Source organism: Tyto alba, unplaced genomic scaffold (assembly GCF_018691265.1).
Source record: "Tyto alba isolate M040663 unplaced genomic scaffold, T.alba_DEE_v4.0 Super-Scaffold_18, whole genome shotgun sequence".
Classification (NCBI taxonomy): domain Eukaryota; kingdom Metazoa; phylum Chordata; class Aves; order Strigiformes; family Tytonidae; genus Tyto; species Tyto alba.
The window spans coordinates 4160552-4173620 of NW_024881280.1; the positions used below are offsets into that span (position 1 = coordinate 4160552).

At 39.0% G+C, this 13069-nt stretch overlaps 1 protein-coding gene across 2 annotated transcripts in view; it reads left to right on the forward strand.

The window, feature by feature from the left end:
* Positions 1 to 13069, forward strand: part of EXT2 (exostosin glycosyltransferase 2) — a 76573-nt gene that overhangs the window by 9670 nt on the left and 53834 nt on the right. For both annotated transcript variants that reach the window (XM_042790929.1, XM_042790928.1), the window contains exons 5-7: positions 1843 to 2038; positions 5411 to 5550; positions 6424 to 6517. In XM_042790929.1, coding sequence (XP_042646863.1) covers positions 1843 to 2038; positions 5411 to 5550; positions 6424 to 6517 — 430 coding nt within the window. The remainder of the gene's footprint in view (positions 1 to 1842; positions 2039 to 5410; positions 5551 to 6423; positions 6518 to 13069) is intronic.

Here is a 13069-nt window from a genome sequence, read left to right on the forward strand (position 1 = left end):
ACCCATTGTAAAGAGAGATGCTGGCGTATTGTTCACATCCATGTAGTCAGCTAAATGCTATGTCTGGTTTTAAGTCGGATACCAGAAACTGTTTTGTGGGAGCTGATGCAATCAGGTGTTGGATCTTCCAAATTGTTTGTTTGTTTGTTGTTTTTTTTTTTTTTTTTTTTTTTTTTTTTTTTGTTTTTGTTTTTGTTTTTTTTTCTGTGTTTTTTTTTGGTGAGTTGCAGACTGCAGTCTCCGGAGTACCATCTAGTGGCCAGTTAGCATTATTAATTGAGAAGCAGTCACAGGTTTGATTGTTTTATGAAGGAGGAGTGTGACAAGGGAAGGATGCTTAGAAATCAGGCTTGTGTGGGATAAGTTATTACATTCCACTACACTAATGTGTTATTTCCTGGGAGCTGCGACATACTTTCTTTTGTAGCAAAATTTGATAGCTAAATTTTGAGTGTCATAGGATGATGACAATTTCAAGGCAAAATCTGGTTTTAAACATATACACGAGCAAACCTGCTTAATTTTTAGCTGATTATGGGCATTTATTGCCACTCATCTTCAGCAGTGTTTCCTTTTTTTGAGGTAAATCCTTTTTTATTCCTCCTGCAGAGATGAACTGAGGGGTTTTGATTTACTCTCCTGTTTTTAGTTGGCTTGCTTAAAATGTTTTAAATCCACCTCTGCTAGAAATATATATTCTATAGAGCTGATGGTAGCAAGTTGGTAGCAGCTGGAGGCTTGGGAAAAAGAATGTTTAAAAAAATTTCTATACAAGTCTCGTCTGTTAATTGGATCAGCTAAAGTGACCAGCATGAAAATGAATAGAAGAGGTGGGAAGAGCAGCAGGAGAGGTCTGACTTTATAAAGTGTGTGTTTGTATGTGTTTTCAGAGCTGTAAATTAAAGATAGCATCACGTGGAGTAGAGCTGGAATCCTAAGTGCAGGCCTCGTGTTTCCTGTGGTCTTTTGGCAGCGCGAGGGCAGGCACTCACTGTGTGTCCCTTTCAGTGGGGAGTGGTGGAGCAGCCTGATTTCGCTGACCCATTTAAAAAGAAAACCAAAGTAGATGAGAACGAGTATAACAATTACATGACATGCTATTGTCCAGCATTAACATAACTTTTTAAAGCAGTGAGCACCTAATTTGAGACTGTGTGTTTTACCTCCAGCGTTAATTAGTGTCTTGAAACACTTCAGTATTAAGGCACATTTTAAATATTATTGTTTTTGGAACGTGGTAGAAGTTGAGAGCAAATGGGATCGCAGGCCTTCAACTTTGTCCTGGAAATGTTGCCTTTATGTTGCCCAAAAGGAACAGAACGGAATCACAGTTAATGAGATGAGCTTGTCCTGTTGCTGCTGTCACCATATCAAGACTAAATAAGCACAGGGTAGCTGAGTTATCAGTTCAGCATCTTTTTTCAATTAAAGTTGATGAGAAAATACGTGGGAGGAGAAATGAGCAGCAGCATTCAGTGTCCTATCTACTTTGTTATAGTACACAAACACCAAACGAACAATCCTGCCATCAGTAGCGAGCTAAATAATGTTTATTTCAGTTTATAGCAGAGGTTATAATGCAAATGCCTATTCTAATGTAGTAAGTGCTCTTTCCAAGTACAAATTTATTCAAAGTTGTAAGTAATACTGAGCTACTTAACTCTCCAAGATTTAATTATATTGCATCATTACCCTTTCCAGCCCTGTCTAAAAACACAGTCTTGGCAGTGTGTCCACATTTAGTTAATCTTGCTCTGCTCTTCCAGGATGTAAGGAAATGTGTTCTAGAGCATCTTGGAAGTAAACCCAGTGCTACCAGATAACCTTGCTGTGGTTTTTCAGTCCTCGCAGGTATTTTATTCTGTCATCTCAAATGGCTCTGCACCCAGAATACCGGTCTGAGTTGGAAGCTCTTCATGCAGAGAACGGGGAATCAGTGTTGATCCTAGACAAATGTACAAATCTGTCAGATGGGGTCCCTGCTGTTCGCAAACGCTGTCACAAGAACCAAGTCTTTGATTATCCTCAAGTTCTTCAGGTAAGGCTGTGTATCCTGCAAACTTCTCTTTCCCTCAGTGACTGTCTTGGCTGTGGAGCTCTTCCTGTTTTATCACTGGTAGGGTACTTCCTGGTATTTAGTTAACTTGCTGCCTGTGTTTTGAAACTGTATAATTCATCATGTTAGCTTGGATAGTATATGCTAACTTTATTCTAATTTTTAAGAGGGCCAGGAACAGTGTACTCAAACTGATCCGCACGCTACGCCACAATTTGAAAACAGTGCTGATGTATAACAACTTCATGAGATTGGTCATGATGGTCTTCTAGTAACACGTGACAATGTCATGTAAACTTAAAAAATGGTACAAAGATGCTGCCAAATCCAGCAGCAATGGGAGGAGAAACTTTTGGAGGCCAGACAAAATTGCTCACTTTAAAATTGGGGAAGAACAGTAGAATCTACACCCTTCAGAATAACTGGCAAAATGACCTTCAGCAGGCATTAATTTGGAATTGATTTCTCACATAGGAAAGTCCAAGCTTTGCTAGATGAAGCTTGTAACAGAGAATGTCTTTGTCAGTTGGAGGGAAGGTTAAAATTAACTTTAAAGAGCTCACGTGTGGATTTATTTGGGGGCAAAAAAGAGTGCTGCATTTAAGGAGAGTTGGTCAAATTATGTTTTTTGTATGCAGCTTAGTAGTTAAACCCTACAAAATTCTCTGTATAGATATGACAGACTGAGCTAGAAGACTTGTCAGCATGCAGCTATGAAAACATCTAGGTGAAATATGTTTCGTGGCCTTGGCCCAACTCCCAGAGGCCTTTTGATGTGTCAGTGAAGATAAAACTAGATAGTGTTCTCAGACCCCTGTGTCTCTTGGCAATTCACTAGCAGAGAGGTGCTTTGGCATGCAGCGTGGTGAAGTGAGTTATGCCATAGGCCACTGTGCTCTGTCTGTGGCCACCAGCACATAATCTGTCTTTGAACTTCAGCAAATGATGATAAAATAACAAACAAGCTGAGGAAAAGCAAAGTTTCCACCCCTTCTGTTATGTTTTGTAGGAAGTATGTTTAAAATTCCTTGTGGAGGAGGGGGAGAAGGAGGAAAGGGTCACCCCGAGTCCTAAACTTTCAGCCAAAAGGGGGGAAAAAAAAAAAGTTTGCTTTATTTCTTAAAATACAAAGTGAATTGCTCAAGGATAGCAAGTCAGGGAATCTATATCTATATCTTGCTATATGTGATTTTATAACTCAGAAGAGAGCTGACACATGCCGAGGTTGTTAAAATACTTTCCTTTGCAGAGCCCTGCGTCTCCCTTTGGAATGTCTGGCTGATAACAGTGGTGATGCGAGGAGATGTATTTATAGTAACCTTTGTCTAGACAGGAAAAATGGTTATCTGGGCAGATGAGCATGTGTGTCCACATCTGGGCTGCTGCTTTTTTTTCTCTCCCAGGCCTTACTAGAGTCTCTTCCACCTGCTGCTGTGTGATCTAGTGAGTCAGTGGTTAAAATGTGTGTTTGTTCTCCCTGCTTCTTCCATTCCCTGCACCCTTCTTTCCCTTTTCTTCCTGTCTGAGAGTCGGGCAAGGCGGGGCTGTGATCACAGTCCATCCTTTCCAGCGCTGCCTTTGCAGAATTCCTACTAGACAGGCTCTTGGGCTTCTGGGTTGCTAATGCTTCCTGTTTGCAGTCTTCCCTTGGAGGAGATTTTTCAAGCCTTTTAGTACTCTACGATGGCATTAGGAAACAAGTGAAGAGCCAGCAAACCCCCTTGTATTTCCTAGTTCCAGTTTGATGTTTTGCTACCCTGCTGAGCCTCCTGGCTCCTTTTCCTCAGGCCACAGAATGCGAGCTGGACAGATATTTTCTTATCTGTGGGAGTCCCTGTATCAACTTTATAATTTTTCTTCCTTAGACTTAGGGATAATACTGACTTGGGCTTTTTCCTTGTTTGTGTAGCTGAACTCTACAAGCATTTATTTTGTGATCTTGAATCTGTAGCAAGATCCCTCACTGGTGGTGAGAACTGAAGTCCCTATTTACAGGGTGAGTGCAGCATAGTCAAGAAGTCTTCTCTGCTGCAGTTTAAACTCATAGCTTTGCCTTTTGTGTTGTGGTGGACATGAGTAAATGGATTATATGCTTCCTTTTTGCAACAACTTTTTATATCTTTGAAGCTCCCTTTAGCCATCTTCCTCCTGCCCTCACCCTTTCAGAATAAGTAGCACTGAGATAGTCAATCTTTCCTTGTAGATCATACTTTCAAGGTAAGTGATGATCCTTTTTTTGTTACCTCTGGAATTGCATTGCCCAAGACTGAACACACTGCTCTGAGGTTTTTTATTACTGAGAAGAGTGACTAATTCCTTCAGGTCTCTTAGATTGTATTTTTTTGCATTCTAATACAGCCCGTGAGTGGAGTGGTTTGTTTTTTCAAGAACATGACATTGCTGGCACATGATTGCCCTTTATTTTTCTGTCCTTTTGTAGGAAATGTCCTCTTCTGCAAAGTACAAAAACTAGACAGTTGCTTCATGCCTTATATTTGTGCAGTTGGTTATTTAAGTGTTGAACCCTATATCTATCAGTACTTTTTTATTCAATTTATCTATATAATGTCAAACTCTAATCCCATTATCCATTACGCTTGCTAATCCTACAAAATCATAGGTATTATCAGATCTAGTACATGTGGTCTTAATTCTGCCACTGGGTTAACTAAGGGACACATTGGATACTGTTGTCCCTGGGGCAAGATTTAGTCCATCACTGTTTTACCTGAGAGCCACTGCTGACTGCTTTATACTTAAGAGTTCTGTAACTATAGTTTATGTAACTATAAAGCCTATGAGGCCTTTATCTAGTCCATGATTTCTTAATTTGCCTCTGAAAATGCTATCAAAGATGATGTCAAATGCCTTTTAAAGTAGAGATATGAGATCTATTACTTCTCTGCTATCCATAGAGCTGGATTGCCCTATAATGGAAGAAAATTAGTTTGGCTTCATACAGTTTGTGCTCCGTAAGTTCATGCTGATGGTTGCTCATCTTGTTATGCCAAACTTTCAAAATGATTAACTTATTTTTCCCCTTGAATTTTCTCAATTAAAATTCTGATCCTCAGCCATTAAAGTAAACTATAGAATAGTCCCTTTAGGTGTTTTTTTGAGCTATTTTTGAGCCTCTGGAAGATGAAGTTATGTAATTATTTTGAATTAGCTAGTAATTCAGAATGCACTGGTTGCATGGAGCAAGCCTATTTTCCTTTTGACTTGTTTCTTTTATGAGGGGGAGGGCAGAAAATCATAATGCATACATATATACATAACCACACACACATATGATGCAAATCTAACATTTTCTTGTTCTATCTCATCTGTGTCTTGGATGTCATTTGTTGACAGGAGTCTACATTCTGTGTGGTTCTACGGGGAGCCCGTCTGGGACAGGCTGTGCTAAGTGATGTTCTTCAAGCTGGCTGTGTCCCAGTCATCATTGCTGACTCCTACATTTTACCTTTCTCTGAGGTTCTGGACTGGAAGAGGTCTGTACCCTCACTGTTGTACATCGAATCACTGCACAAGAGACTTCATTGCATTCACCGATTTCGATAATATCTGTGTGGTGAACCAAGTGTAGTGGCAGTTACAGGGAATAGAAGAGAGAGTAAGATACGTGCAATCTTTGCCCTGGATACATTAATCATCAAAAATAGCAGAGGAAAACAAATGAGGGAGAGATGACAGAGCATTTGGTTATCCTGTAGCCGATGATATTTTTTCTAAAACAGACTTGCTTTATTATCTCGTGCTTGAATTCAGTGAGGACTGGTCTCCATTCAGGCTCTCTTAAGCCAAGGAGATGCTAAAAATTGCATCACGTAAATGCTAAATTCTCTATATTGTATTCCTAAATTCATCTGAGACTAAGAGGTATAATTATTTTGTAGCTGAGTAGACTGTGTTAGAATTTAGATTATTTTTCCATGCGTGCACTATGCCCAGTTAGGCGATATTAGGATAATACATACGAAAATGACTAGTTTGTATACATAGCACTGGATATGCTATTATTGTTTGTTCACTCCAAAAATCTCAGCTGACAGCAAGTCAGTGGCAATCCAGAGATGAGAATTCAGGATTTCTGGGTCTCTGTCCCTTCCATATTTATTAGATTGTCTGTACAGATCACTTCACAGACTTTTGTGGCGTTGTCTGTGGGCAGACTGGTTGGTATTGTGAAAGAACTGCTACAGAATAATTACACTGAGAGAAAACTGTTTCTTTCTGCTAATATTTTCTGAATGTGTCTTATTAAAATAGAACAAGAGTTTGGGTTGGAAAAGCTGCTGACATCTTCCAATGTAGAACTTCTTTCTTCTTTGTCTTACCATTTGTTTTCTGTTTTTCGGTTGTAGGGCCTCTGTTGTCATCCCTGAAGAAAAGATGCCTGAAATGTACAGTATTCTGCAAAGTGTCCCCCAGCGACAGATTGAAGAGATGCAAAGACAGGTAAAATAATGTACTGTATTTAAATTATTTTCCTTTATTTGTGGTTGGAGTTCATACACCTGCCTTACTGTGAAATCTGTTGGAATGCAGAAGCATCCATAGGACTCTCATGTCAATATTTCGATTCTTCAAGCCTCACCTTTCTTTGTGCTAAACATACTCATTCACCATTACTTTTCAGTGTTGTGTCTCTGGCCATCAGTGGTGCAGCTGAATGTGTTGAACAGCAGCTGTTTATCAGTACATTACCCACCAGGTCAGGAAGTTAAGGATAGTGCATGTGATTGCGATTGCAGAAGAACACTTCAGTAGGCAGACTTCAGTTACTCAGAGTGGATTTTCTCCAATCTACTATGTTAATGCACATGCCTTTGTGAAATACATTGTAGGATCTTTAGCACCCACAGTGATCAAAGCCTCCCCATCCTGGGTTGCAGCAGATCTCCTGAAACATGAAATTGAGGTTTTGACTGTCTGCTTTTTCTTGTACAGATCACGTGGTATTTGCCGTGAGTGGAGACTGCCAGTTTCTACCAAAATAGTCAAATTCCACTTTCATTGATTTTACTTTTTCTTGTGTCCTCTCTGCTTTCTTAATGCACCCTGAGTTAGAAGCTCTCCCTGAATGCAGGTGTACTGCCTCCTCTCATATATTAATGTGTTTCTGATGAAGTCACAGTGTATATTTGTTTCTTTTTTCTACATGGTATTTAAATTGTATTAAAGAAGTTCAAGAGTATGTCTTTATCTCAAGAGAAGCTTTGGTTTGTAGATAAATTCTAATTGGTCAAAATGTGATGGAAGCATTAAGCACAAAATGTTTAAAATATTTTAACTAAGTTGACAATTCCTCTGAGAGGGAAATTTGACTTAATTGGTGACTGGAAGACCTGAGATCATGAACTGTGCAAACTCGTGAAAGAAGTGTGTGTTGTCTGGGTGTATAGTCAAAAAGAAAACTCTTCTTGTTCACTCCAGTTGATGCTGATTCTTGTTTTTTATTAGCTTTGCTGTTATGGACGCTGTCATCAGTTCCTTTAATTCTAGAGCTCACACATACAGTGTAAGCATTTGCACAAAATGTGAAGAGTTTTGTTGTCAGATTAGGGACTAGGATTCAACCATATTTTTCTTTGGTTGGTTGGAATACATAGATAATATTTTTTGCCAAATTAAGATGTTAATATGTATTGTAAACTTGTATCTAGGATCTTTCATCCTTATCACCTACTGTACCTGAGCATATATTGTTGTAAGTTAGGGAGATACTGTTACCTTTGCTTTTCCTGATCAGGAACTGAGGCATAGGAAAAGTAAGAGGTAGGTATGTAGGCAAAAATTAAGTTCTGATCTCAGGTCCCTGTTAAAGACACATGGTATTTCTGTCATTGAATTTCTACAAGAATTCTGAAGGCATGTGTCTGAAATTCCCTTACACAGCCTTAGTGAAAAAAACATCTTTTATGTGCTCCTTGTAAGGGGTGACCCAAGGCACGTTTTTTTTCAGGGTTTAGCCTACAACCCTCTCATCATTTCTACCTAGCCAGTACTAAAAGCTGCACAGTTTATATTAATACCGGGCATGTGTGGAGAAAGTAGACTCTCAAATTTCACGGTAAATATATTTCCGTGCCCAAATTCTGTTGCCAGCGCCGCTGCCTGTGCAGTCTGCAAACATGGCGGCAGCCATCAGGGGTCTCCTTCCTCTCGGCCCCTCCACACAGATCAACCATTTTGGTGGGGCCCCTGGCAGCACCAAGCTTCCACCAGCGATGGCAGGTGTAAAAGTAGCTTTGCTGTTACACCTCCTAGAAACGTGATCTTGCTTTATTTTCTCTTTTTCTCTGACATGAGCGCAGAGATGTTAACGCTTAGGGAGTTTTGCCTAATAAAGCTTTAAAACTGACCTTAATAGTCTGTTACAGCGTGCAAAAATTTTCTTGTTGTTCATTTTACTAATATTATACAATAATAATTTCAGGGTAGTGTGCTGTTACTACAGAGAATGCACTTGATAAAAAAAGAAAAAACAACAACAAAACAAAACAAAAAAAAAACACCAAAAAACTCTCCAAACCCCCAAACCAAACAAAAACCCCCCAAACATTCACAATGAAACAAACCAGCAAAAACCTCCTTAATTCAGATGATCTATAACTCCATAAAATTAGATTAGAATAGAAGATATTTTAATACCCTGAATGCAATTCTAGTCTGTCTTGAGTGATTTTTTGGATAAGAGATGGTTTCGGTCCAAAGCGCATCACTGAACATATTGCAGAGTGTGATTCTATTGACTGAAGGTGGGAAGTATGTTTTTCTAAAGCTTCCTCTCCCATCTTCATGCTTTTGTTTAGGTTATAGTTGTGTGTTTTGGTAGAAGGAGTATCAGGATGAAATTACAAAGTCTGTCTTTCTCTTGTCTTTGTGAATTTATTTCTGTCTGCGTATTGAGGATACTTAAACATGTTATCCATGCGTTTCATGTCCCGTCAGCCTTATTTATAGGGCAAAGTCCCATGGTAAGCATCTGTGAAATTCCCTCGTTGATACATAGTTCTATTTTCTAGCTGTCTGATATGGTGAAAAAAGCTCTTAGTGACTGATACTGTGTGGGCTACTAGTAACCTGATGGCTTTTCCTCACTGATAAATATGCAGTAATATTCCACCTGTGCTACATATTTTTGTTTCCTTCCTCTTCATCAGTGTCACAGTAGGGAGCAGTTGCACACTTGTTGCCTTTCAATTTAAATGGTTTGGGAAAGTATCTTAAGACTTTCGGGCTAGTCAAAATGTGTTCCCAGTTTTTTTTTCATCGTTTTCACTTCAGCGACAGCGTACAGGAATGAATGAATAAAGATTCAAAAAATAAAGCTAAAGTGATTATAGGAGAAGAGAGAATTTGAAGTTGGAACAAACCTTTTAAGGAGGCTGGTACTAAGGGTAGTTCAGAAGCAAAGTGAATTTGTCATCAGTGCTCTGTTTTGTTTCTTGAGCAAGGAACTACTGAAATGAAACTCAGCAAATGCCCATTTATAGAATCTGCAAATGAACTGGAGTGATTTATGCATGTTTTCAGATCTCATCTGTAGCAGTTGTTTATTCTGCTTAGCCATGGAAGGTCAACAAAAGCTTCAAAATATTCTGGTTTTGCAAGTAACCCATATTTCTCAATAATATTTAAAGCACTTCCCTTTGCTGCTTCAACTTTAAGGGCTAATGACACTTAATACACAGTATTATGATGCTTCATTTTTGTCAAGTGGAAGGTGACTGACTGAAACTGGTCTTGTGGTGTGTTTGGGTTTTTTTCCAGTCTGTTCTAGTTTTTGCTGAGCATTTGGTCTTATCTAGGTGGAAATTAAGATAGTTAAACCACAGTCATCATGTTCTTTCTTGTTTTTACATTGTGATACACTTGGAGTTTGATAAAACAGTTACAAAAAGATTGGTCCATAGCTGATGTTAAAATGAGGAAAAAGTGATCTTTGCAAAGAGCTTTTATATGAAAATTGTTTTATAACATCTCACTGTTTCCTTTGCAGTTAGGATGTGTTTAGGTTTTATTTCAAAACTGGTTTTGTGGCACATAATTCCACTAGGGGTGACAATATGTTTTTGATAAAGACTTGTGAAACGTGCTTTGCCCGTACCTGCTCCATGGTATAAACCAGGAAAGAGATTTACTGGTTTAAACAGAGCTGGAGTGTGGGAAAGCAGATTTAATTTCTACTGTCCTGTATTATACCTGATTGTGCTGAGATCTCTGGAGATTAGCCATATTAGCTTATACTTTTATTGTTCAAACCTGCAGAACATTTTGCCCTCAACAATTCCTGGTTCAGTTTTCTGTCTTTGCTCACAAAAGGGAACAGTTTCTGTGCTCATAGCCTAGTCCGTACTGTGGTGAAAAATTGTTACATATTTTCAATACTACATGTACTGTCTGTGTCGGTGAGAACTGGAGACTTGCATCTGATAGCTCTTATAAACTCCAACATATTGACCATCAAAAAGAGCCTCTGCTACTTGAGCTGCTAAAATTAATAGCAGTCTGGATGAAACTTATGCATCTCTGGGATTGCTGTCTTGTCTGTTTTCTACAGTAATGTTGTCATTCTCGTTTTCTTTGAAGCTTTCATGAACCATCCCCCTCTCCCAAACAGTTCCATATGGAGGCTGAAACACTGGCAGAAGTGCCCAGAGGCAAGTCAATAAGCAGCTCAGCTGCACCGCTACTGATCCAGCAGACTTGACGCTGCATCCTTATGCTTTCATTTTCTCTGCACCACAAAGTACTAGCAAAGTTGTAGAAGCGGAGGGGCAAGAAATAGCAGTAAACGTAACAGACCATGTAGAATAGAGACTGAAGTTTGAAATTTCCTCTTGCTTCTAAAAAAGAGTAAATTAGGTAAAGAAAAAAGCAAAACAAAACTTTGCGGGTATTTGCTTATCCCATGCCTTGTATAGTTTTGCTCCCAAGAGAGTATTTCTAGTGTTTTGCTTTGAAAGCCTGTTGATCTCTAGAAACATATTTCACCACTGTAGTTGATACATAAATGTCTTTAACTTGTATGAAACTTTTCCACAACTTACATCTGAGCCTCTGTACCTTTCTTCCCTTTTTATGAGATGAATCTGTCTATCTGAATATACAGACATTTTGTGAATGTTTTTTCTCACTAAATGTCAACAACTCAGAAGTATTTTAACACAGATAGGCATAAGATCAGAACATGAAACTACTCTGCAATGGGAGTGGAAGAGTTATTCCTCTGTTTATTTAGGTCTTTTCTCCTCACTGAATGGATTTTAGGTAAGGAGTTTATTTTCAAAAAAAGGCTTTATGTGCCGGTTCCTTTTTGACTTACAACACTCCTCACCTTCCAGAAATAAAAAATTGTAATTAATATCTAGTCTGGGAGATTGTGTGACTTTGAGCTCTACTGGTACAAGAATGAAGACCTAGTGTTCTTGAGTGCAGGAATTCTTTTCATCCTGGTTTCCTAGGGAAACAAGGGTATGATCACATACGATGTGCATGCTGATTTCTCATTCCTGTTACTGTCCGGTTTCAGCCAAACTTACAGAGGTGGAGATCTTGGAGATAAGAAATTCCATGAAATCAGGTAGCTGTGTAGCAGTTGAGCACCCCAGAAAAACATGGCCTGTAAGGAAAAATTGGCAGCTCAAGCGAACAGTAATAGAAAAACTTCTTGCAGCCACCCATTATGAATGATTCTGCTTTGGGAAGGGTTTTATTTGGAACTGGTACATCTTAGGCTAAAGAAATTCAGGTATAAAATGACCTAGGATAAAGTGACAAACAAAATTCACTACAGATTAAAGAAAGAGGATATATGAAAGGAAAAACAGCCTTTTCATAGGCAGTCATGGCCTGTCAGCTAGCTGTAATCACTTAGAAAAGAGTTCTTAGAGCTGTAATAAATAGTTATGTGAAAACAGAAGTTTCCTGGTCAGTTGTGGTCAAAGAAAGTAATATAAAGAATTTTTAGAAAAGAGGTCAGGAGCAAAATGGAAAATACTATGCCACTGAATAAATCTGCTATATGTCTGCACTCTGAATACAGTTCATAGCTATGGTTCTCCTATCTTAAAAAGGATATAATAGAGCAAGGGTGATCAAAGGTTTCAGGAGAAGAGTGATTAAACACTAACATTCTTGATCTTGAATATGAATGGTTGGGGAAAAGATGAGGAGCAAGAATATAATACAGAACTATAAAATTATGTCATGAAGAAAGTGAATGGGCATGACTGTACATTGTTTGGTACAATTTCATTTGATGTTCCCTAGGGCTTTTATTATTGGAAATCTGGTCTAAAAAAAAAAAAAAAACCAAAACCAAAACAGAACAGAAACACACACACACACACACACACACAAAAAAAAAAAAAAAACAAAACAAAACAACAAAAAAACCAAAAGAGGAGATTATTTTTCCCAAACTAGTAGGTAGTCCGTGGGACTCACTGCTTCAGCATTTTGTGTTGGTTGAAGGGTTTTTATTGATGTAAAGGGTGAATGAAGAAATCCAGAGAAGAAAAATGTGTCAGAGATGAATGCAGAAGTATTCCCTCTGCTTTAGGAAGTCCCTGAGTTGCAGATTTGTGGAGGCCGGAGGGTGCTCTGGGGAGGTGGTGGCTCTCTGTGTCTGGGGGGGGGTTCCCGAGGTACCTGCTGCGAGCCAGAATACAGGAGCAGAAGGCCAGAGCCGGTGCACTCGTGGTGATGCAACTTCAGGACTTGGGTTTGCAGGAGACCTTGGTATGATAATGCCTTGTGGAATAGCCTTGTCAGGTCATCGGTGGTTTTTGAAATGCATCTGAACTTCACGGGCTGCCAGACACTTCAGTGAGAGAATATTGACTGTGATGGGTGATGTATAGTTTCCTCCTTTGTATGAATGGATAATTCACTTTCCTGAAGCTCCACAAAATACCCTCTTGAATAGTGGCCACGCAGGGTTCTTGATTGTTATTAGTTTTAGATAATCACAACCTCTTGTCTTTTTGGCTCCTGTGGACA